This window comes from Mesoplodon bidens, assembly GCF_964165515.1.
Source record: "Mesoplodon bidens genome assembly, chromosome: 6".
NCBI lineage: Eukaryota > Metazoa > Chordata > Mammalia > Artiodactyla > Ziphiidae > Mesoplodon > Mesoplodon bidens.
Window position 1 is genome coordinate 116866540 of NC_138162.1, and position 24705 is coordinate 116891244.

At 39.9% G+C, this 24705-nt stretch overlaps 1 protein-coding gene across 10 annotated transcripts in view; it reads left to right on the forward strand.

Annotated features, from left to right (window-relative positions):
* NEK1 (NIMA related kinase 1) overlaps positions 1-24705 on the forward strand; it is a 226116-nt gene that overhangs the window by 98913 nt on the left and 102498 nt on the right. The window contains exon 18 of one of the 10 annotated variants that reach the window (XM_081237224.1): positions 18063-24690. The exons of 8 other annotated variants lie outside the window; for them this stretch is intronic. In XM_081237224.1, the coding sequence (XP_081093350.1) occupies positions 18063-18077 (15 nt within the window). In that variant the 3' untranslated portion in view covers positions 18078-24690. Of the gene's footprint in view, positions 1-4774; positions 5467-18062; positions 24691-24705 lie in introns of those variants that run through there. One more of the 10 variants, XM_081237223.1, reaches the window with a different exon arrangement.

Consider the following 24705-nt stretch of genomic DNA (forward strand, 5'->3'; position numbering starts at 1 on the left):
CCCCTAATACCCTGGCAGCCACTGTCCGTGCTCCATTACTATGGTTTTGTCTTTTCAAGGAGGTCTTCTATGGCACCCGTGTGTGCTGTATGGAATAGTGTATAACCGTTAGCGGTCGGCTTCTTTCATTCACCTTAATGCCGTTCATCCAAGTTGTTGCATATATCAGTAACTTTTTCTTTTTTGTTTTTGAGTAGTATTCCATTGTCTGGATGTGCTACAGTTCCTTTATTCATTCACCCACCAAGGGACATTTGGGTTGTTTCTAGTTTTTGGTAATTATAATCAGTGCTGCTTTGATCATTCATTTACAGGTGTTTGGAGAAGAGTAAGTTTTTGTTTCTCTAGGATAAATGCCCAAGAGTGGCTTTTCTGGATCATGCGGTAAGTGTAGACTTAACTTGAGTTTTCACAAGTCAGCCATTTGCCAGAGCACGCGCACCTTTCTGCCTTCTTAGCAGCAGTGATCAAGAGCGCCCGTCGCCCCACATCCTCATCAGTATTCGGTATTGTCTCTGTCTTTTATCTTGGCCATCTAATCTATGTATAGGGGTATCTCATTGTGGTTTGATTTGCATTTCTCTAAATGTTAATGATGTTGAATCCCTTTTCATGTGCTTATTTGTGATCCTTATATCCTCTTTAGAGAACCGTGTGTCTTGAGTAATTTGTCCATGTTAATTGTGTTGTGTTGTTACTGTTTTGCTTTGAGAGTTCTTTATATTCTGGACAAATCTTTTATTGGGTAAGTGATTTGCCAATATTTTCTCCTAGGTGGCAGTTTGGCTTATCATTCTCTTAACAATATTTTTCACAGAGCTCAAGGTGTTAACTTCGATAAAGTGTACGTTTTCAGGTTTCTTGTTTACGGATCATGCTTTTGCTCTATCATGTCTAAAAACTCTCTGCCTATCCAGCAGTCATGAAGATTTGCTCCTATTTTTCAAAAAAAATTTGTACTTTTACTTATAACCTTTAGATCTATGATCTGTGAAAGAAAATGTTTTTAGTGTGGTAAAATACACAAAACATAAAATTTTCTGTCTTAACCATTTAAAAATACACAATGCAGTAGCATAAGGTACATTCACAATGTTATCTTCCTTCTGCTTGATTTCTGTTTATTTTGCTCTTTTCTGGTCTTTTAAGGTTGAAGCTTAGATAGCTGAGGGTGAGACCTTTTTTCTTTTCTAATACTGGTATTGCATGCTGTAAATTTCCCTCTAAGCACTGCTTTAGTTGCACCCCACAAATTTTTCTGTGTTCTATTTTCATTTTCATTCAGTTCAAAATTTATTGTAATTTCCCTTGAAACATCCTCTTTGGCCCATGGATTACTTAGAAATGGGTTAATTTCCAAGTGTTTGGACATTTTCCTACTTTTTTCTGGTTTTATTTTATGATCAGAGAACATACTTTATAGAACTTCATTCAGTCATTTTACATTTGTTAGGGTTTGTACTTTGATCTAGAATATGATCTATCTTCGTGAATGTTCCACATGCATTGAAAAGAATGTGTACCCTGCTGTGGTTGGGTGGAGTGCTATATGTTTCAATTAGATCCAGTGAGTTGATGGTGCTTTTTAGTACTTGATCCACGCTGACATTATGCCAACATTGTTTGATACTGAGGTAGGAGAGTTGAAGCCTTCAAATATAATTGTAGATTTATCTGTTTCTCCTTTTAGTTTGGTCAGTTTTTCCTTTCTTTCTTTCTTTCTTTCTTTTTTTTTTTTTAGAGAGCATTTAGAATTGTTGGGGTTTTAGAGTGAATTGACCTTTCTTACCAAAATGTAATCTCTTTTTATTCCTCGTATTAGTGAAGGGGTTCGTTTTTGTTTTGCCGTGTAACAAATTAGCACAAGTTAGTGGCTTTTAACAACGTGTATTTGTTATCTCATTTTCAACTGCATGAAGGGTCGGTGCCCCAAACCCCTTGTTGTTCCTGGGTCAGCTGTAAACACTATTTTACTGCTTCAATTTGGAATGTAGAAATTTTTCCATCACGTAGGTACCCTTACCCTCTCCCCTTTATGCCATAGTTGTCTTATATATTACGTTTACATACATTTAAATCCTCATTGGGCCGTGTTATAAATTTTGCTTGCAACTTCAAACATGTTTAAGAAGGCAATAGGTCAGGAATACTTTCTAATATTTACACAAATATTTACCATTTTCCTTGCTATTCACTCATTCCTAATGATCCAAGTTTCTTCTTATATAATTTCTCTCTGTCTGAAGAAATTCCTTTGGCAGTTCTTTTAGGTTAGGTGTGTTGGCTATAAATCCTCTTAGTTTTATTTCATCTTTATTTCTAAACAGTATTTTTGATGGTTGTAGTATTTTGGGTTGACAGTTCATTTCTGTTTTCATTTAAAAAGTTACTTAAAAAGTTACTGCTTTCTGTCCTCCATAGTTTTTGAAGAGAAATCCTCACCTTTATTTCTCCTGCAGGTATGTCTTATTTTTCTCTGGATGCTTCCAGATTCTTTCTTTGTCCTTAGTTTCCAGCGGTGTGATTAAGTTGTCTCTGGGCATGGATTTCTTTAGGTTTATTCTGTTGGTGGTTTGGTAAGTTTCTTGAACTTGTAGATTTATGCCTTATGCCATGTTTGAGCCATGATTTCTTCAAATATTTTTTCAGCTCTGTGCTCTTTCTCTTCTCGGGTTCTCTGATGACATGAATGTTAGACCTTTTGTTCTTGTTCCACAGGTTTGTGAAGCTCTGTTCAGTTTTTTACAGTTTTTTTCTCTGTTGTTCAGATTGGTTAATTTCTGTTGTTTTCAGGTTCACTTCCTCTTTCCGCTTTCATCTTTATTCTGCTTATTTGGTCCAGCCAGGGAGGGTTTTATTTTGGTAATTGTATTTTTTCATTTCTTGTGTTTCCATTTGGTTTTTCCTTGTTTCTTTTTTCTCTGCTAGTATTTTCTATGTTAACCTTTTTTCACCACTTGATTGCTGTTCAAATACTTTTAAAATAGTTTCTTTGAAGTTTTTGTCATATAATTATATCATCTCTTTCATCTAATCATAATCTGTCTATTGTATATTCCCAGGTAGGTTGAGATTTTTGTTGTTTTTCATGTGCTGATTAATTTTGAGTTGTACCCTGGATATTTGGAATATTACATTATTAGACTTTGGATTTTGTTTAAATTTTATGGAGGCTGTTGATTTTATTTGTTTTAGCAGGCAGTTGACCTGTCAGGGTCAGGCTTCAAATTCCTGTTTTCCTTTTGTCCGTCGTGTGCACTGTGCAGTGTTGCCTGCCCGGGATTTGGGTGGAAGTCTGTCGGCCAGCCCTGTGCTCATGCAGAGCAGGGTCTTGTCCACACACAGATGTAGGCAACCCCAGGACTTTATAACAACTCTGGGGCCATTTTCCGGAGCCCCGCAGTGTGCCATTGGTCTGATGCCCACCTTTTCCCTGGGCTCACCTCTCAGTCTGAGGCCTCGCATACCTAGGGCTCCCTCACTCCTAGAGTGAAGCAGTGGGAGGAGAGACAGACAGACAGAGGCAGAGAAAGTAGCAGAGAGGCAGAGGCCACAGGCTTTGCTCTGGCCTTTTTTTTTTTTTTTTTTTTTTTTTGCGGTACGCGGGCCTCTCACTGCTGTGGCCTCTCCCGTTGCGGAGCACAGGCTCCAGACACGCAGGCTCGGTGGCCATGGCTCACGGGCCCAGCTGTTCCGCGGCATGTGGGATCTTCCCGGACCGGGGCACAAACCCGTGTCCCCTGCATCGGCAGGCGGACTCTCTAGCACTGCGCCACCAGGGAAGCCCTGCTCTGGCTTTTGGAGTATCAACGTCACAGGAGACAAAGGGTTCCCCCCTCACCGGTGTAGTTCCCAGAAGCTCCTCTTTCTGTCTCAGCTGCCACCACAGCAGTGAGCTTTCCTGGGGGCTGCAGCACAAGAAAAAAAGGAGAGAGAAAGAAAAACACGGGAACATTTCCTACTTGCTCCTTAAGTTTTCCCTCCCCACTCCGGAACTGGAAGAGATGACCAGTTACTGCTGTCGTTACCAGAGTGCTCAGTTTCGGGGTTTTGGCCAAGTTAGGTTTAGGCCAGAAGATACTGCAGTTTTGAAAATGTGGCACCTCGTCGTGCATTTACAGGTACCCTGAGCTCTGGCATTCTCAACTCTGCCTGCCTCTGTTGACCTTTCAGGGTCCCCAGATGTGCCTGTACTTTATCATGTGTTCATTGGGAAAGGGGGTGCGTGTGCTTCCACCTTACCCAGGACTAGAGCTCTCTGTGCTTCATCCTTCTATTTCCAAATCCAAATTCACTTCTTTGTCTTCAGACCCATGGCCCTTCCTGTAGTACCCATCCTGCTGCAGAGAATCACCATCAAAGATGGCTTGACTTTGGGGGTTCTGGTTTGAAAGCCATCTCGTAGCATCTTCTGTCACGTCCCAGCCAGCTCATAGCCAGTCAGCGACCAGATCGCGTTTTCTGCCTTCTGAATATCCCGTAGCCACCTCCTCCTTTCTGTTTTTGTTATTTTTGCCCTTGTTGAGATCCTTACCTCTTGTTAGTCTTTTCATCTCACCGCTTCTAACTGAAGATCCTTCTAATGCCTCTTTGGCTTGGGCTGCCAAGGTGATCTTTCTAAAGCCACATGGAACACATTGCCCATATGCTTGGAATTACTCAGTGGTGGTTTATTGTTTAGAGGATAAATTAAACCTGGTAGCTTAGCACAAGGGGCCTACCCTTTGTCTTTCTTACTGCTCTTGATTTTCCCATTCCCTTCTTATCCCTTCAGCTTCAACCATACCAGACTACGTACAGTTCCCGGAAGACACTGTCTCTACTTTCTACTGACATTCCATCTGCCTTATCTTCATGGGAGAGTTCATGGTACCTTTCTGTTGCCTTGTTGGCTTGGGGACTGTGGCCGAGGCTGTGGGAGAGATTCAGGGGGAAGGTAGACATGTTTTTACTGCCACTGCATTTCTTTCCTGCTGAGGAGGAGATGGTGATTAACTCTAGAAATAATTACTGTTAATTTGCACAGCATCTTAGGTAGTTTATGTAAAGCTTTCTGATTTTGCCAGCCTCGTGTATCTTCAAAGAGTAGACATTCCGTTATTGCCATGGGAAAACAATTGATTCTGTGCCACAGGTCTGTACTGCACGTTTATGCTGCACAGGCTGGAGCAGGGAGACGTGGCTGCTCTGAGAGTTTATCAGCTCTAATGAATCAGCCGGGGAGCCTCAGGGAGGAGGCCTTAGGGAGCGCCTTGCAGTCTCCTCTGAAAACAGCCAGGAGCCTGGAAACCGTTGCTCACTCAGCGTGAGGTGCTGAGTCAGTCAGCCCTGTGTCTCGTGTAGGAGACCCTCCTTAGCCCAGCAGCATTCATGTTGGGAAAAGCCACTTAAAGTAAATCCATCTAAAATAGAGACACACATTTTGTAGTAAAGAGTGGAAAAAGGGTTTGATTGGGATTTTACCTTGAAAAATGAAATTTAAAAATGATTTTGGGGCTTCCCTGGTGGCGCAGTGGTTGAGAGTCCGCCTGCCGATGCAGGGGACACGGGTTCGTGCCCCGATCCCGGAAGATCCCACATGCCGCGGAGCGGCTGGGCCCGCGAGCCATGGCCGCGGAGCCTGTGTGTCCGGAGCCTGTGCTCCGCAACGGGAGAGGCCACAGCAGTGAGAGGCCCGCGTACCGCAAAAAAAAAAAAAAAAAAAAAAAAATGATTTTGTCTTATGTTTGTTGGAATTTTGGATATACTTCCAAGTCCATATTGATTCTGAAAGTAACTAACTTGAGGAGCATTATAATTTTTGTGTTAGAATTGTATAATGAATACAATATGTATTTTATCAAATCCAAGATACAACTATAAGGCATATTGTTATTTTAGATATGACTAAAAGAGAAAAAATCTTGCCAATTTAACTTGATACAATGCTTTTTATCACGTAACCTTTTTATTTTATACCTGTTGAAATAAGTCTTTTGGATTTTTTTTATTATGTTATTCTTGAGCATCCATACAAAGGAAAATATGAATGAAATAAATTGGTAAAGGTATTCATTCCTAAATCTACTTTCATACTTTGACTTTCCAATCATTCGTTTTTAAAATTAGGGTCATTGATGTTCACGTTTTCTCAAATAATATTATCCTCTATGCCACCAAACGCACTGAGACTTCAGCGATTCTTAAAAGAGAACCCCAATTTTCTCTCAGGGAGTCGGCACCAGTCTGCAAGCTTTGGTGCTGGTGCTTTCTTGCTCTTATCAGAGGGAATCAATAGAAGGTTTTCAACAACTGCTGGGCTCCTGTTTCCTCTTGAACAAGCCAGTACGTGATTTTTTTAATTTAAAACTGAGGAGTTGAGGTTTTCCAGTTACAACACCAAGAAATAAAAAATTGACAAAGTTCATACATTCTCAGGCAGTAACATCTATGTTGTAACTGCTGCCTGGCCCACAGTTTATAAGATTATAACAGATCATAGAGATGCTATTGATTGTAAGATGCACCCCATTTCAGAGATCTTAAAATGTGAACAATGTTCATATTAGAATTGGTGAAAGATGGTATACCCTTCACTTCACAATTTTTGTATGTTTCAGTTTTTATAACTATATTATAAAAGAGGGCTGTTTCTTGTGAAAATGGCTGAGATTTTGGCAGTTTTCCAAAGATCATTTCTGAATTTTTTAATACCCATAATATTTTGAAGGACCAACATCATAATTCTTTGCACTTTTTAAAAATTCACTTAATTTATCTAATCCTTTTGTATTTGTGGACAGTTTTGTGTGTGATTTGAAAATTTTTCCAGTATCATTATCATCTTCATGAAACCCTTCATCTTTGGCAAGATTAATAATTTTCTTTGTCAGTCAGTTTGCATTAGACGTGCACCATGTTGTCAGATATTTACAACATTCAACAATCAGGGAGAGATGGATCAACAGAGACCTTGATGTGATGAATGAGGAGAAACTGGTGTTACTTGGGGACTACTTTTGTAGTGGTCATTAATGCTTATTTTTGGACTCTGACAGCATTCAGCATTGTAACTACTGAGATATTTATATAACAACTGTACCTATAGCACAGGACTGTGATGGATATTTATGGTAATAACCCTGACTCTTCAAGAAAAATATATTAACACCAGTGATTTAAGGCAGCACATAATAAACATTTTTCCACCGATAAACATTAATACTCATGATTAGTTTGTACAGTTTGAAAATGTATATATATTACACTGTGGTTTATCCTTATATAACCAGTCATAAAATATCCATTTTGCTGATGAAGAGAAGGAGTCTTAAAGAGGTTGTGACAGATACACGTCTTAAACCTAATATGTGTTTTCTAATATTTACAATCTCATTATAAATAATCAAACCTAAACAGTTAAGAATAAGTTCTGAGTCTTAAAGATTAATCCTCTAGAATTGGGAAACTGCTATAGTTAATTGATAGTAGTTATTTGATCAGTACATTTTATTAACTGCTTTGGGAAATCATAATGATTACAACATTGTTTCTGTGGCAAAATGAAATCAAAGTCCCCGACCTGTGAATAAGCATTTGGGACATAAATAATTTTTAGGTTGAATTGTAATTTAAAGTAACCATGGATTTCAGAGTAATTTCATATGCTTGTATGCGAATTCAAAATTTTCCCTGTTCAGGTAATTTGAAATTTTTTAAAAATGCAGGTTAAGGAAAGTCTTAACAAGTAAGGCTTCAAGCCAGGTGGTTTGTTTGTTTCTTTTTCTCTGAGCAGTATTTATAAAAATTAACTAAAGTTACTTAGAATCCAATCCTGACAGTAATTCTCTGCGGTGGGGATTTTTATTCCAAGGTCACAGGTTGTGAAACTGACTCAGTCATTAGTACTTTGCCCGAGATCACTTGGTATGTCCAGAGGCAGCATGCAAGCCCAGTGCGCCTGACTTTCAAGATCATTCTTCTAGCTATTTTGCTTTGCTGTTTGTTCCTTTTTAAATTCCATATTAGTATTTGCTTTACTTTAGGTAAAACTTGTGGATTTTATGATTTTGTAGTGCAGGGATAGACAGACCTTTTCTGTAAAAGGGCAGATAGTCACTGTTTTAGGCTTTGCAGCCCATAGGCTGTCCTTAGTAACGACTCAACTCTGCTGTGGCAGTGAAAGCCGAAGCAAATGGGCGGGGCTGTGCTGGTAAAACCTTATCTAGGAGACCTTCAAGATGGCGGAGGAGTGAGACGTGGAGATCACCTTTCTCCCCACAGATATATCAGAAATACATCTACATGTGGAACAGCTCCTACAGAACACCTACTGAACGCTGGCAGAAGACCTCAGACCTCCCAAAAGGCAAGAAACTCCACCACGTATCTGGGTAGGGCAAAAGAAAAAAGAAAAAACAGAGACAAAAGAATAGGGACAGGACCTGCACCAATGAGAGGGAGCCGTGAAGGAGGAAAGGTTTCCACACACTAGAAGCCCCTTCACGGGCAGAGACTGCGGGTAGTGGAGGGGGAAGCTTCGGAGCCGCGGAGGAGAGCACAGCGACAGGGGTGCGGAGGGCAAAGCGGAGAGATGCCCACACACAGGATCGGTGCTGACCAGCGCTCACCAGCCAGAGAGGGTTGTCTGCTTATCCGCCGGGGCGGGCGGGGGCTGGGAGCTGAGGCTCAGGCTTTGGAGCTCAGATTCCAGGGAGAGGACTGGGGTTGGCTGCGTGAAGACAGCCTGAAGCTAGTGCACCACAGCTAGCCATGAGGGAGTCCAGGGAAAAGTCTGGACCTGCCTAAGAGGCAAGAGACCATTGTTGAGGGGTGTGCGAGGAGAGGGCATTCAGAGCACCACCTAAATGAGCTCCAGGGCATGAGCTGCGGCTATCAGTGTGGACCCCAGAGATGGGCATGAGATGCTAAGCCTGCTGCTGCAGCCACCAAGAAGCCTGTGTGCGAGCACAGGTTACTCTCCACACCTCCCCTCCCGGGAGCCTGTGCAGCCTGCCACTGCCAGGGTCCCGCGATCCAGGGACAGCTTCCCTGGGAGAACGCACGGCGCCCTCAGGCTGGTGCAACGTCAGGCCAGCCTCTGCCGCCGCAGGCTCGCCCCGCGTTCCATACCCCTCCCTCCCCGCTGTCTGAGTGAGCCAGAGCCCCTAATCAGTGGCTCCTTTAACCCCGTCCTGTCTGAGCAAAGAACAGACGCCCTCAGGTGACCTACACGCAGAGGCGGGTCCAAACCCAAAGCTGAACCCCAGGAGCTGTGGGAACAAAGAAGAGAAGGGAAACCTCTCCCAGCAGCCTCAGAAGCAGCGGATTAAAGCTCCACAATCAACTTGATGTACCCTGCGTCTGTGGAATACCTGAATAGACAACGAATCATCCCAAATTGAGGAGATGGACTTTCGGAGCAACGATGTATATATATTTTTCCTTTTTCTCTTTTTGTAAGTGTGTACGTGTATGCTTCTGTGTGTGATTTTGTCTGTACAGCTTTGCTTTTACCATTTGTCCTAGGGTCCTGTCTGTCCGTTTTTATGGCTTGTTTGTTTTTTAGTATAGTTTTTAGCGCTTGTTATCATCGGTGTATTTGTTTTTTGGTTTCGTTGCTCTCTTCTTTCTTTTTTTTTTATTACTTTTTAATTTAAAAAAATTTTTTATTTTAATAACTTTATTTTTCTTCCTTCCTTCCTTCCTTCCTTCCTTCCTTCCTTCCTTCCTTTCTTTCTCTCTCTCTCTCTCTCTCCCTCCCTCCCTCCCTCGCTCCCTCTCTCCCTCCCTCCCTCTCTCCCTCTCCCTCTCTCCCTCTCCCTCTCTCTCCCTTTCTCTCCCTCTCTTTTCTTCTGGGCCGTGTGGCTGACAGGGTCTTGGTGCTCCGGCCAGGTGTCAGGCCTGTGTCTCTGAGGTGGAGAGCCAAGTTCAGGACATTGGTCCACCAGAGACCTCCCAGATCCACATAATAACAAACGGTGAAAGCTCTCCCAGAGATCTCCATCTCAGTGCTAGGCCCCAGCTCCACTAAACGACCAGCCAGCTACAGTGCTGGACACCCTATGCCAAACAACTAGCAAGACAGGAACACAACCCCACCCACTAGCAGAGAGCCTGCCTAAAATCATAATAAACTCAGAGACACCCCAGAACACACCACCGGGTACAGACTTGCCCACCAGAAAGACAAGATCCAGCCTCATCCACCAGAACACAGACACTAGTCCCCTCCACCAAGAAGCCTACACAACCCACTGAACCAACCATAGCCACTGGGGGCAGACACCAAAAACAACAGGAACTATGAACCTGCAGCTTGTGAAAAGGAGACCCCAAACACAGTAAGTCAAACAAAATAAGAAGACAGAGAAGCACACAACAGATGAAGGAGCAAAGTAAAAACCCACCAGACCAAGAAATGAAGAGGAAATAGGCAGTCTACCTGAAAAAGAATTCAGAGTAATGATAGTAAAGGTGATCCAAAATCTTGGAAATAGAATGGAGGAAATACAAGAAACTTTTAACAAAGACCTAGAAGAACGAAAGAGTAAAAAAGAATGATGACGAGCACAATAAATGAAATTAAAAATTCTCTAGAAGGAGTCAACAGCAGAATAACTGAGGCAGAAGAACGGATAAGTGACCTGGAAGATAAAATAGTAGAAATAACTACTGCAAAGCAGAATAAAGAAAAAAGAATGAAAAGAATTGAGGACACTCACAGAGACCTCTGGGACAATATTAAACACACCACCATTTCAATTATAGGGATCCCAGAAGAAGAAGAAGAGAAAGAAAGGGACTGAGAAAATGTTTGAAGAGATTATAGTTGAAAACTTCCCTAATATGGGAAAGGAAATAGTTAATCAAGTCCAGGAAGGGCAGAGAGTCCCATACAGGATAAATCCAAGGAGAAACACGCCAAGACACATATTAATCAAACTATTAAAAATTAAATACAAAGAAAAATATTAAAAGCCACAAGAGAAAAACAACAAATAACTTATAAGCGAATTCCAATAAGGTTAACAGCTGATTTTTCAGCAGAAACTCTGCAAGCTAGAAGGGAGTGGCAAGACATACTTAAAGTGATGAAAGGGAAAAACCTACAGCCAAGATTACTCTACCCAGCAAGGGTCTCATTCAGATTCGACAGAGAAATTAAAACCTTTACAGACAAGCAAAAGCTAAGAGAATTCAGCACCACCACACCAGCTTTACAACAAATGCTAAAGGAAGTTCTCTAGGCAGGAAACACGAGAAGGAAAAGACCTACAATAACAAATGCAAAACAATTAAGAAAATGGTAATAGGAACACACATATCAATAATTACCTTAAATGTAAATGGGTTAAATGCTCCAACCAAAAAACATAGACTGGCTGAATGGATACAAGAATAAGACCTGTATATATGCTGTCTGCAAGAGACCCACTTCAGTCCTAGGGACACATGCAGACTAAAAGTGAAAGGATGGAAAAGATATTCCATGGAAATGGAAATCAAAAGAAAGCTGGAGTAGCAATTCTCATATCAGACAAAATAGACTTTAAAATAAAGACTATTACAAGAGACAAAGAGGGACACTACATAATGATCAAGGGATCAATCCAAGAAGAAGATATAACAATTGTAAATATTTATGCACACAATATAGGAGAACCTCAGTATGTAAGGCAAATGCTAACAGCCATAAAAGGAGAAACCGACAGTAACACAATCACAGTACGGGACTTTAACACCCCACTTTCACCAATGGACAGATCATCCAAAATGAAAATAAATAAGGAAAGACAAGCTTTACGTGATACATTAAACAAGATGGACTTAATTGATATTTATAGGACATTCCATCCAAAAATAACAGAATACACTTTCTTCTCAAGTGCTCATGGAACATTCTCCAGGATAGATCATATCTTGGGTCACAAATCAAGCCTTGATAAATTTTAGAAAATTGAAATCGTGTCAAGTATGTTTTCCGACTACAGTACTATGAGACTAGATATAAATTAGAGGAAAAAATCTGTAAAACATACAAACACATGGAGGTGAAACAATACACTACTTAATAACCAAGAGATCACTGAAGAAAACAAAGAGGAAATCAAAAAATACCTAGAGACAAGTGACAATGAAAACAAGATGACCCAAAGCCTATGGCATGCAGCAAAAGCAGTTCTAAGAGGGAAGTTTACAGCAATACAATCCTACCTCAAGAAACAAGAAACATCTCAAGTAAACAACCTAACGTTACACCTAGAGCAATTAGAGAAAGAACCAAAAAAACCCCAAAGTTAGCAGAAGGAAAGAAATCATAAAGATCAGATCAGAAATAAATGAAAAAGAAATGAAGGAAACAATAGCAAAGATAAATAAAACTAAAAGCTGATTCTTTGAGAAGATAAACAAAATTGATAAACCATTAGCCACACTCATCAACAAAAAAAGGAAGACTCGGGCTTCCCTGGTGGCGCAGTGGTTGGGAGTCCGCCTGCTGATGCAGGGGACACGGGTTCGTGCCCCGTCTGGGAGGATCCCGCATGCCGTGGAGTGGCTGGGCCCGTGGGCCATGGCCGCTGGGCCTGGGCATCTGGAGCCTGTGCTCCGCGGCGGGAGAGGCTGCGGCAGTGAGAGGCCCGCGTACCGCAAAAAAAAAAAAAAAAAAGGAAGACTCATCAATACAATTAGAAATGAAAAAGGAGAAGTAACAACTGACACTGCAGAAATACAGAGGATCACAAGAGATTACTACAAGCAACTCTGCCAATAAAATGGACAATGTGGAAGAAATAGACAAATTCTTAGAAAAGCACAACCTTCCAAGACTGAACCAGGAAGAAATAGAAAGTATAATCAGACCAATCCCAAGCATTGAAATTGACACTGTGATTTAAAATCTTCCAAAAAACAAAAGTGCAGGACCCAATGGCATCACAGGTAAATTCTATCAAACATTTAGAGAAGAGGTAACACCTGTCCTTCTCAAACTCTTCCCAAATATAGCAGAGGGAGGAACACTCCCAAACTCATTCTATAAGGCCACCATCACCCTGATACCAAAACCAGACAATGATGTCACAAAGAAAGAAAACCACGGGCCAGTATCACTGATGAACATAGTGATATAGGTGCAAAAATCCTCAACAAAATACTAGCACACAGAATCCAACGGTACATTAAAAGGATCATACACCATGATCAAGTGGGGTTTATCCCAGGAATGCAAGGATTCTTCAATGTAAGCAAATCAATCAATTTGATACGCCATATTAACAATTTGAGGAATAAAAACCATATGATCATCTCAGTAGATGCAGAAAAAGCTTTCGACAAAATTCAACACCCATTTATGAAACAACCCTCCAGAAAGTTGGCATAGAGGGAACATATCATAATAAAGGCCATATATGACAAACCCACAGCCAACATCGTTCTCAGTGGTGAAAAACTGAAACCATTTCCACTAAGATCAGGAACAAGACAAGGTTGCCCATTCTCACAACTATTATTCAACATAGTTTTGTAAGTTTTAGCCATAGCAGTCAAAGAAGAAAAAGAAAGAAAAGGAATCCAAATCGGAAAAGGAGAAGTAAAGCTGTCATTGTTTGCCGATGACATGGTACTATACATAGAGGATCCTAAAGATGCTACCAGAAAACTACTAGAGCTAATCAATGAATCTGGTAAAGTAGCAGGATACAAAATTTACAGATTTCTTGCATTCCTCTACACTAATGATGAAAAATCTGAAAGAGAAATTAAGGAAACACTCCCATTTACCACTGCAACAAAAAGAATATAATAATTAGGAATAAACCTACCTAACTAAGGAGACAAAAGACCTGTATGCAGGAAACTATAAGACACTGATGAAAGGAATTAAAGATGATACAAACAGATAGTGAGATACACCATATTCTTGGATTGGAAGAATCAACATTGTGAAAATGCCTATACTACCCAAAGCAGTCTACACATTCAGTGCAATCCCAGTCAAACTACCAGTGGCATTTTTCACAGAATTAGAAGAAAAAATTTCACAATTTGTGTGGAAAAACAAAAGACCCCAAATAGCCAAAACAATTTTGAGAAAGGAAAACGGAGCTGGAGGAATCAGGCTCCCTGACTTCAGACTCTAGTACAAAGCTACAGTAATCAAGATAGTATGGTCCTGGCACAAAAACAGAAATATAGATCAGTGGAACAGGATAGAAAGCCCAGCGATGAATCCACACAAGTAGGGTCACCTTATTTTTGATAAAGTAGGCAAGAATATACAATGGAGAAAAGACAGCCTCTTCAATAAGTGGTGCTGGGAAAACTGGACAGCTACATGTAAAAGAATGAAATTAGAACATTCCCTAACACCATACACAAAAATAAACTCAAAATGGTTAAAGACCTAAATGTAAGGCCAGACACTATAAAACTCTTAGAGGAAAACATAGGCAGAACACTCTGTGACATAAATCACAGCAAGATCCTTTTTGACCCATCTCCTAGAGAAATGGAAATATAAACAAAAATAAACAAATTGGACTTAATTAAACTGAAAAGTTTTTGCACAGTAAAGGAAACCATAAACAAGATGAAGAGACAACCCTCAGAATGGAGAAAATATTTGCAAATGAAGCAACTGACAAAGGATTAATCTCCAAATTTTATAAGCTGGTCATGCAGCTCAATATCAAAAAAACAAACAACCCAATCCAAAAATGTGCAGAAGACCTAAATAGACATTTCTGTAAAGAAGGTATACAGATTGCCAACAAACACATGAAAGGATGCTCAACATCACTAATCATTAGAGAAATGCAAATCCAAAGTACAATGAGGTATCACCTCACACTGGTCACAATGGCTATCGTCCAAAAATATACAGTGCTGGAGAGGGTGTGGAGGAAAGGGAACCCTCTTGCACTGTTAGTGGGAATGTAACTTGGTACAGCCACTATGGAGAACAGTATGGAGGTTCCTTAGAAAACGAAAAACAGATATACAGTATGACCCAGCAATCCCCTACTGGGCATATACCCTGAGAAAACCATAATTCAAAAAGAGTCATGTGGGGCTTCCCTGGTGGCGCAGTGGTTGAGAGTCCGCCTGCCGATGCAGGGGACGCGGGTTCGTGCCCCGGTCTCGGAGGATCCCACGTGCTGCGGGGCGGCTGGGCCCATGAGCCATGGCTGCTGAGCCTGCACGTCTGGAGCCTGTGCTCCGCAACGGGAGAGGCAACAGTAGTGAGAGGCCCGCGTACCGCAAAAAAAAAAAAAAAAAAAAAAAAAAGAGTCATGTACCACAATGTTCACTGCAGCTCTATTTACAATAGCCGGAGCATGGACTGAACCTAAGTGTCCATTGAGAGATGAATGGATAAAGAAGATGTGGCACATATATACAATGCAATATTACTCAGCCATAAAAAGAAACAAAATTGAGTTATTTGTAGTGAGTTGGATGGACCTAGAGTCTGTCATGCAGAGTGAAATAAGTCAGAAAGAGAAAAACAAATACCATATGCTAGCACATATATATGGAATCTAAAAACAGAAAAAAAAAAGTTTCTGTAGAACCTAGGGACAGGACAGGAATAAAGACGGAGACATAGAGAGTGGATTTGAGGACACCATGGGGCGGGGAGGGGAAGCTGGGTCGAAGTGAGAGAGTGGCCTGGACTTATATATACTACCAAATGTAAAACAGATAGCTAGTCGGAAGCAGCCACATAGCACAGGGAGATCAGCTCGGTGCTTTGTGGCCACCTAGAGGGGTGGGATTGGGAGGGTGGTGGGAGACACAAGAGAGAGGAGATATGGAGATATATGTATATGTATAGCTGATTCACTTTGTTATAAAGCAAAAACTAACCATTGTAAAGCAATTATACTCCAATAAAGATGTTTAAAAAAACAAACCCCTTATCTTCACCATCAGGCAGCTGTCCGGGTTTGACCTGAGGATTGTAGTTTGCTGACTCTTGTAGAGTTCTTCAACACTAAGTTGTTCATTTTGAGAAGATTATTTTTTTAGTTCTTTAAAAAAAATGATTCCCTTATTGTCCTTGTAAAATATAATTTTTGGTCCATAAAAAAAAGCATATATGTAATATATATATATATGTAAGTTATCAAGCAAGATAACATACCCAGCAGGTAGAACACTAAGCTCTATCTGTGTACTGTTCCCTAATCTAGGGATTGGCGGGTGTTTTTCTGTAAAGGGCCAGATTGTAAATATCTTAGTCTTTTCAAACCATAAGATCTCTGTCATAACTAGTAACTCTGCATTGTAGCAAAGTAGTAACGATAGACACTGTGTAAATGAGTGAGCATGGCTGAGTTTCAGTAATACTTAGGGACTGAAATCTGGATATCATATCATTTTTATGTGGTCATGAAATACTCTCTTCATTTTTTTGACCATTTAAAAATGTGCAAAACCATTCTTAGCTTATGAAACATAAAAAAACAGGTGGTGGGCTGAATTTGGCCCCTGAACCATAGTTTGTCAACCCCTGTCCTGACTGTGCCTCTGTCTTCTCCCAGAGGTGTCCATTATCTTGAATTTTGGATATATCATTCCTATGGATTTTTTAAAATGCTTTTTCCACTTACGTATATGTGTCTGAATGATGTCTTGTTCTGTTTTGCCTGTTTTTGAGCATTATAAAAATTACATCGTACTGTATATAGATTGGAACTTGCTTTTTTTCATTCGTCATTATTTTTCTAAGATTCATTTACATAGTTGGGTTTAGCTGTATAATATTCTGTTGTATGAATATACCGCAGTTAATTCACCTGACAGTAGGTATTTAGGTTGGATCTAGTTTCTGCTTTGAACGTTCTTGTACATGTCTCCTGGTACACATATACAAGAATTTTCTTGGCTATCTGTTTTCTTCTGTTGAATGATTTAACAGAACACTTATGAATTTTATAAAAAATGATGAAGCAGTGTTATTTACCTTGAGAAATGTTACTGTCTTACTGCCTCATCTTAAATCATTCCTTATGTATTTACATTAATGGGAAAATGCCTTTAAAATGTGCAGTGAAGTGTTAAATATTTAATTCATTCTTTCACTCATTTTTTTAGTATTACACAAACATTTATTGACTAATATATTAGGTTCTGTGCCAGCAAGAGAACTTAAGCAGTAAAGGAGATAGACAATTAAACCAAAAATTAAGTAATAAATGACAACTGTTTATTGAAAGCTTACTATGCCAGACATTATGTTTAACAATTTATGTGCATTATCTCTGTATTAGTCTACTAGAGCTGCTGTAAAAAAATTCCACAATCTAAATGTCTTACACAACAGAAATTTATTACTTCACAGTCTGGAGGGTAGAAGTCCGAGATCAGCATGTCAGCAGGGTTTGTTCCTTCTGAGGGCTGTGAGAAGAATCTGCTCCCTGTCTTCTGGTGGTTGCCTGCCTATCTTTAGCATTCCTTGACGTGTAGAGTCATCACCTCAGCCTCTCCCTTCATTTTACATGGTGTTCTACCTGTACGGGTGTGTGTCTCCAAATTTCCCCTTTTTTCTAAGGACACCAGTTATACTGGATTAGAGCCCACCCTCATGATCTCTTTTAACTTGATAAAGATCTTGTCTTCAACTAAGGTCACATTCTGATGTACTAGGGGTTAGAACTTAAGCATATGAATTCTGGGGGAACACAGTTCAACCCATGAGGCTCTCTATTAGTCTTTGCAGCAATCCCAGGTAACTCTGTGGAACCTTAATATACAGTTGAATCTTGAACAATGCGGGGATGAGGGCACCAACCTGCCTTGCTGTTGAAATTCTGCATATAACTTAAGCCTACCCTCCGCCTACCCTCCGTGTACATGGTTCCTCCAAGTCATGTCTGCAGCTCCGCATCCATGGATTCAACAACCGCAGATCGTGTAGGACTGTAGTATGTTTGCTATTGAAAAACATCTGAGTATACATGGACCTCACAGTTCAAATCCGTATTGTTTAAGGGTCAACTGTACTGGTCTTATCGTAGAGCGTGTTGCAGTGCAGAAACCCTAGGTGCTAAAAAATGACTTCTGTATTGTTCCAGGACAAGATGGCATAGACTCACTTTTCCCCGCTCTTCCCACCTAAATACGGTTAAATACTCTGGAAGTTACATCTCCTGTATATCATGGACTGGGTGTTGGACATGCCTGCAAACCAGATCCACCATAGACATAGACAAGAAAACAAAGAAACCAACCAAACAAAAAAAATCCCAAGAAAATCCTCTCACTTGCCAACGTACTAGGAAAGAAGAACTCCAATATGTGCCACAGGGGGTCCTGGTGAGTGATTTAAACTATGGGTAGCAGTGAAGCCCCAGGGTGTCCCAACCTCATCCCACAACTGGAGCATCAGCAGGTGACTTGGAGGGCAGTTTGACCTACCAGTGGCAACAAAGCCCTGGACCGTCCCAGTCTACTCAACAACTGGTACATGAGCAGGTGATCCATCTACCCATAGCAGCAGTTGCCACAAAACTGTGTCCCCATGCTGTCCACCTAATGATAAGGAGACCAGGCCCAGTGGCATTTGCCCCTCACCCCCACCCTCAGGAGATCTTCAGTAACAGCAGGTGACCCAGGGAAGCAACTTCATCCTCATAGAATAACAGCAGAACGGACTGAGCAGGAGCTCCATCAGCACCAGAACAACAAAGCAGACCAGATTAACATTACAAGAATTCAGAAGGCCAAACTGTCATTGGAGTGAAGCCCCACAAAAGTAGGCCAGGACCTCAATGGCCTGCTCAAACAGGCCATTGTAAACAGGCCTATGTAAATAGGATCAAGAGTCTTCTAACATAATACCTAAAATATTCAGGATACAATAAAAAAACCACTTGTCATACCAAGAACCAGGAAAACCACAACTTGACATTGAGCTGACCTAGGGCTAATTGAATACTGGAATTATCTGACAAAGATTTTCAAGCTGCTTTAAACAAATGCTTCAACAAGCAATTAGGAATTCTCTGGAATGAAAAAAGGGGGAAATCTCAGTGAAGGATTAGAAGTTATAAAAAGAACCAAATGGCAGTTATATAATTGGAAAATATAATAACCAAAATTTAAAATTCACTGGGTAGAATCAGTAGTAAAGTGGAGCTGATGGAGATATAATCACTGAACTTGAAGGCAGATCAGTTGAATTTACTCCATCTGATCAACAGAAAAAAGACTGAAAAAAATTATCAGAGTCTTAAGGATTTCTGGGACAATAACAAAAGATTTAACGTTTGTATCATTGGAGCCCAAAGGATTAGAGAAAGAGCATGGGACTTGGAAAAGTATTTGAAGAAATAATAGCTGAAAACTTTCCACATTTGGTGAAAGACATAAATTTAAAGCTTCAAGAAGCTGAGCAAACCCCGAAATAGGATACACTTAAAGAAATCTTCATCTAGGAATATTAAACTTCTGAAAGTAAAAGACAAAACAAACCTTAAAATAGAGAGAAATGACACATTAGGTATAAAGGACTACCAATTGGAACAACACCAAATTTCTCATCTGAAACCGTGGAGTCCAGAAAGAAGTGGCATAAAACTTTTCAAGTGCTGAAAGAAAAGAACTGTCAACCCTGAATCCTATATTTGATGAAACCATCCTTCAGGAATGAAGGGGAAATAAAGATGTTCTCAAACGAAATAAGCTAAAAGAATTTATTGTTAATGTAGCAAACAGAATTACTAGGGAGAAAGAGAGACATCACATAATAACAAAAGAATCAGTCCAATAAGAAGTTATCGCAGTCCTTAATGGGTCTATACCAAACAACCAAACTTCAAAATATATAAAACTAATAGGGCTGAAAGGAGAAATAAATTCACAAGTATAGTTGGGGACTTGAACACATCCTCAGTGATTGATAGAACTGCTAGTCAGAAATGAGCAAGGGTATAGAATAGCTAAACACCACCACAGGCCACCAAGATCTAATTTACATCCTATCCAACAATAGCAGAATACATTATTTTTTCAAGTGCCCATGGACCATTCACCAAGATAGACCATATGCTGGATCATAAAACAAATCTTAACTAATTCAGAAGAATTAAAAGTATATGACATATATTTGAACGTAATGGAATCAAACTAGAAATCAATCATAGAAAGATAACAAGAAAATCTACAAACACTTGAAAGTTAAAAATACTTCTAAATAATACAGAGACAAAGAGGAAATCTAAAAGGAAAGCTAAAAATACAAAGAATGAATGAAAATACATCACATATCAAAATAAGTGAGATGCAGCTAAAGCACTGCTGTGAGGGAAATTTATAGCACTAAAGGCTTATATTAGAAAAGAAGAAAAGTCTCAAATCGGTAGTCTAATTTCCTACCTGAAGATGCTAGAAAAAGAAGAGCAAGATAGACCCAAAGCAAGCAGAATGAGGGAAATCATTAAGAGTAGAAGTCAGTGAAATTGAAAACAGGAACACTTCTGAGAAATGTAATGAAACAAAAAATTGGTTCTTAGAAAAGAATGAATGAAATCGATAATTCTCTAGCAAGATTGATAAAAATAAAGAGACGACACAAATCACCAATATCAGGAATGAAGCATATCACTACAGATCTTCTAGTGAGTAAAAAGATGACAACTTTACACTCATAAGTTAAACAGCCTAGAAGAAATGCACCAACTATTTGAAAACCACGAGCTACCAGAACTTAGCCAAATTGAAATAGATAAATAGCCCTATAACTATTTTTTAAATTGAACTTTTGATTAAAAACTGACAAGAGGGGCTTCCCTGGTGGTGCAGTGGTTGAGAGTCCGCCTGCCGAAGCAGGGGACACGGGTTCATGCCCTGGTCCAGGAGGATCCCACATGCCGCGGAGCGGCTGGGCCCGTGAGCCATGGCCGCTGAGCCTGCGCGTCCAGAGCCTGTGCTCCGTAACGGGAGAGGCCACAAGAGTGAGAGGCCCGCGTACCGCAAAAAAAAAAAAAAAAGTGTGAAACTGACAAGAAATAAATCTCCAGGCCTAAGTGGTTTCACTGGAGTATTTTACCAAACACAGAAAGCATTAACGTCAATTTTTGATGAAATGATACCGTCTCTTTCAGGCTGTCAGAGCAGAAGGATCACTTCCCAACTCATTTCGAGGCCTGTATTACCATAATACCAAAACTGTACAAATACAGCACAAAAAAGAAAACCACAGACTAATATCTCATTAACTTAAATGCACAAATTCTCAACAAATTTTAGCAAATTGAATCCAACCACAACCAAGTGGGATTTAGTCGGGAAACCCAAGTCTGTTTCGGTATTAGAAAATCAATGAGATCCACCATATCAACAGGCTAAAGAAGAAAAATCATGTGATCATAACAATGGATGCAGAAAATGTTTTGACAGAATTCAACATCATAATAAATAAAAACTATCAGTAAGTAGAAAGCAAGAGGAACGTCCTCAACCTCATAATAGGCATCTATAAACTTACACCTAACTTAATACTTACAGGTAAAGGACTGAATGCTCTCCCTCTGCAGTCTGGAAAGGGACAAGGAAGTTAGCTCTCACCACTGTTAATCAACATACTGCTGGCAGTTTTGGTTACTCCAGTAAGGAAAGAAAAAGAAAGAAAAGGCATACAGATTTGAAAAGAAGGAATGAAACTATTGTTATTTCCAGTTGACATGATTATCTGCATAGAATATCTGAAGGACTCTACCAAAACACTCCTAGAACTAAAAAATGAATTTATTATAGTTAAAAAGTATAAGGTCACTTCACAAAAATCAACTGATTTCTATACGTTGACAATGAACAAGTGGAAACATTTTAAAAAACACAATACCATTTACAGTTGCTCCAAAGAAAATGAAAAAAAGTATAATAAAACATGCAGGATTTGTGCAATTAAAATGACAAAATCTTGATGAAATTGAAGATTTAAATATTTGGAGAATCATACCATGTTCATTAATTGGAAGACTCAAGGTAATGAAAATGGCAAGTATTCTTAAATTGTTTTACTAATAATTGTAATTTTTAGTAAAACCTCAGAAACATTTTTTATAGACAAGCTTATTCTAAAATTTATAGAGACAGAGAAAGGCCTTAAAATAGCCAAACAATTCTGAAGAAGACTGAAGTGGGAAGAATGACTCTTCCTGGTGTCACAGCTTGCTTGTAGCTGCAGTGATCGAAGACATATAGTGCTAGTGGAAGGATGGGCACATAGGTCAGTGGAGCAGTGTGAGGAACCCAGAAGTAAATTCACACCAATATGCCCTGCTAATTCTTGATAAAGAAGCAAAAGCAGTTCAGTGGAGGAGGGATTGCCTTTTCAGTATTAGTGCTGGAGAAATTGGACATCCATCTGTAGGCAAAAATATGAACCTTGACCTAAACCTCACTCCTAAAACAAGTAACTCAATACAGATCATGCACTCTAATGTAAAACATAAAATTGTAAAACTTAGAGAAAAAGAAGAAAATTTCAAGACCTAGGACTAGACGAATAGTGCTTAGACTTAACACCAAAAGCACAATCCATAAAAGAAAAACTTGATAAATTGGACTTCATGAGAATTTAAAACTTTTGCTCTACAAAAGACTCTTAAGAGGAAGAATATACAAGTTACAGATTGGGGGAAAATATTTGTAAACCCTGTGTTTAACAAAGGACTTGTATCTAGAACATATAAAAACTCACCAAAACTCAACATTAAAAATACGAAGAGTCCAGTTAGAAAATGGGCAAAAGACAGTCTAAACACTTCATTGAAGAGGATGAATGGCAGACACAGACACAGATGGCAGATAAACACATGAAAAGATGTTCAACATCACTAGTTATTTGGGGAATGCAAATTAAAACCACAATAGTATATCGCCACCCATCCATCAGAATGGCGCAAATAAAAATTGTGATGAAACCAAATGCTGGTGAGCATGTGGAAAAAGTGGGTGACCATAGCATTGCTAGTAGCGATGTTAAATGATACAGCCACTTTGCAAAACTGTTTGGCAGTCCCCTTTAAAACTACAAATGGATCTGTCACACCAAGAGCAGGTAATGCTGCTCTTGGGCATTTGTCCCAGAGAAGAGAAAACTTATTTTCACTAAGAAACTTATTACATGCATGTTCTTAGCAACTTTGTTCTTAATAGCCAAAACTGTGAAACCCCAATGTCCTTCAGAGGGTGAATGAGTGAACAAATTGTGGTACTTCCATACCATAGTCTGCTGCTCAGCACTGAGATGGAACAGGCCATTCAGTCATGCGTCCAGTGTCTTGGATGGACTGCGAGGAAGTAATACCAAGTGAAAACAGTCAACCTCAGAAGGATGCATACTGTGTGATTCCATACATATATATAGAACTTGTGAAATATAATTGTAGATGTGGAGAACAGATTGGTAGTTGACGGGCAGAGATGGGAGCAGTGAATGTGGCTATCAAGTGACATAGTAATGGTACAGTTAAGCATCGATTTGATGGTGGTCACATAATGCTATGCATGTGATAAAATAGTACTGATGCAGATACAGAAACGTGAGCGCTTGTAACTGGTGAAGTCTCTGGTTCGTGCAGTGCCAGCTTCCCAGTGTGGATAGGTACCACAGTTATGCAGGACGATACAGTTGGGAGAGGGTGGGTGAAGGGTACATGGGACCTCCCTGTACATTACTTCTCACCTTTCTGTTGTTATCTATAATATTTCAAACTAAAATGGTTGAATTCCTACATAGGCATAGAAGGAAATCTGGAGGAGAACACTGAAACTGTAAGTTTCTCAGATGGTAGAATTACGAATGATTTGTATTTTCTTTGTTTCATACGTTTTCAACAGTGAACATATATGATTCTTATAAGAGAAAAAAATACTGACATAAGCTAAATGGATTCAATGAAAACTAATTTCCAATGGAAATGTTCATTGCAAAATTTGCTCAAAAGGGTCCGTTTGAATTACGAACTTGGAGGGCATTGGTAGCCTTGAAAGATTTTCAGAGTCACAGTGGGATCAGAACACAGAGTGTAGCAGATTTAAAAATAAATGGGAAGCAGGTAAAAGCAGGGAAGTATAAAAAGTATGCATTCGGCAAGCCGACAGAAAGACGTGAGAAGGGGAAGTGGGACGAGGATTTTTCAGTTGGGAGGCTCTTGAACCACAGCTGGTGCCGCAGGAAGAGAAAGTGGGTAACTATGAGTAATTTCTAATGAGATCATTCCATGCTTGTGATAAACCATGTTAGTCGGCGTGTGGTTGGGCGGGTCATTTGCAGTCCAGGACCAGGGCGTGCCCGAGTGCAGGGAGTTGGAGCTCATGTTATTCCCTGTCGTATGCGTGTGTGTGTGTGTTTGTGTGTGCGTGTATTTACTGTGTAAGCGAACATGTAGAAATGATGGGCCTTTGTAGAGGAAGATCTTGATTTGAGGTTTAGCTAACCTCCAAAGCAGTTTTAAAAAACCTGTTGACTTAAATGGCTAATAAAAAGGTAGCTGGTCTCTATTTGAATAATTACATATGGGGTTTAATTGCTTCTTTCTGTTCTCACTGAATGTGTTGGTTAAATCGCCAAAGGAGAATGCCAGCGTCTTTTATCAGTTTATCAGCTAATCATTTAGACATGATCAGTATTTGCCACCAGAAGTAGTGGTGCCGGTCCCTAGGTAAGATGCTGCTGTAGCCTTAGTCGTTCTTTAACCTTAGTACATT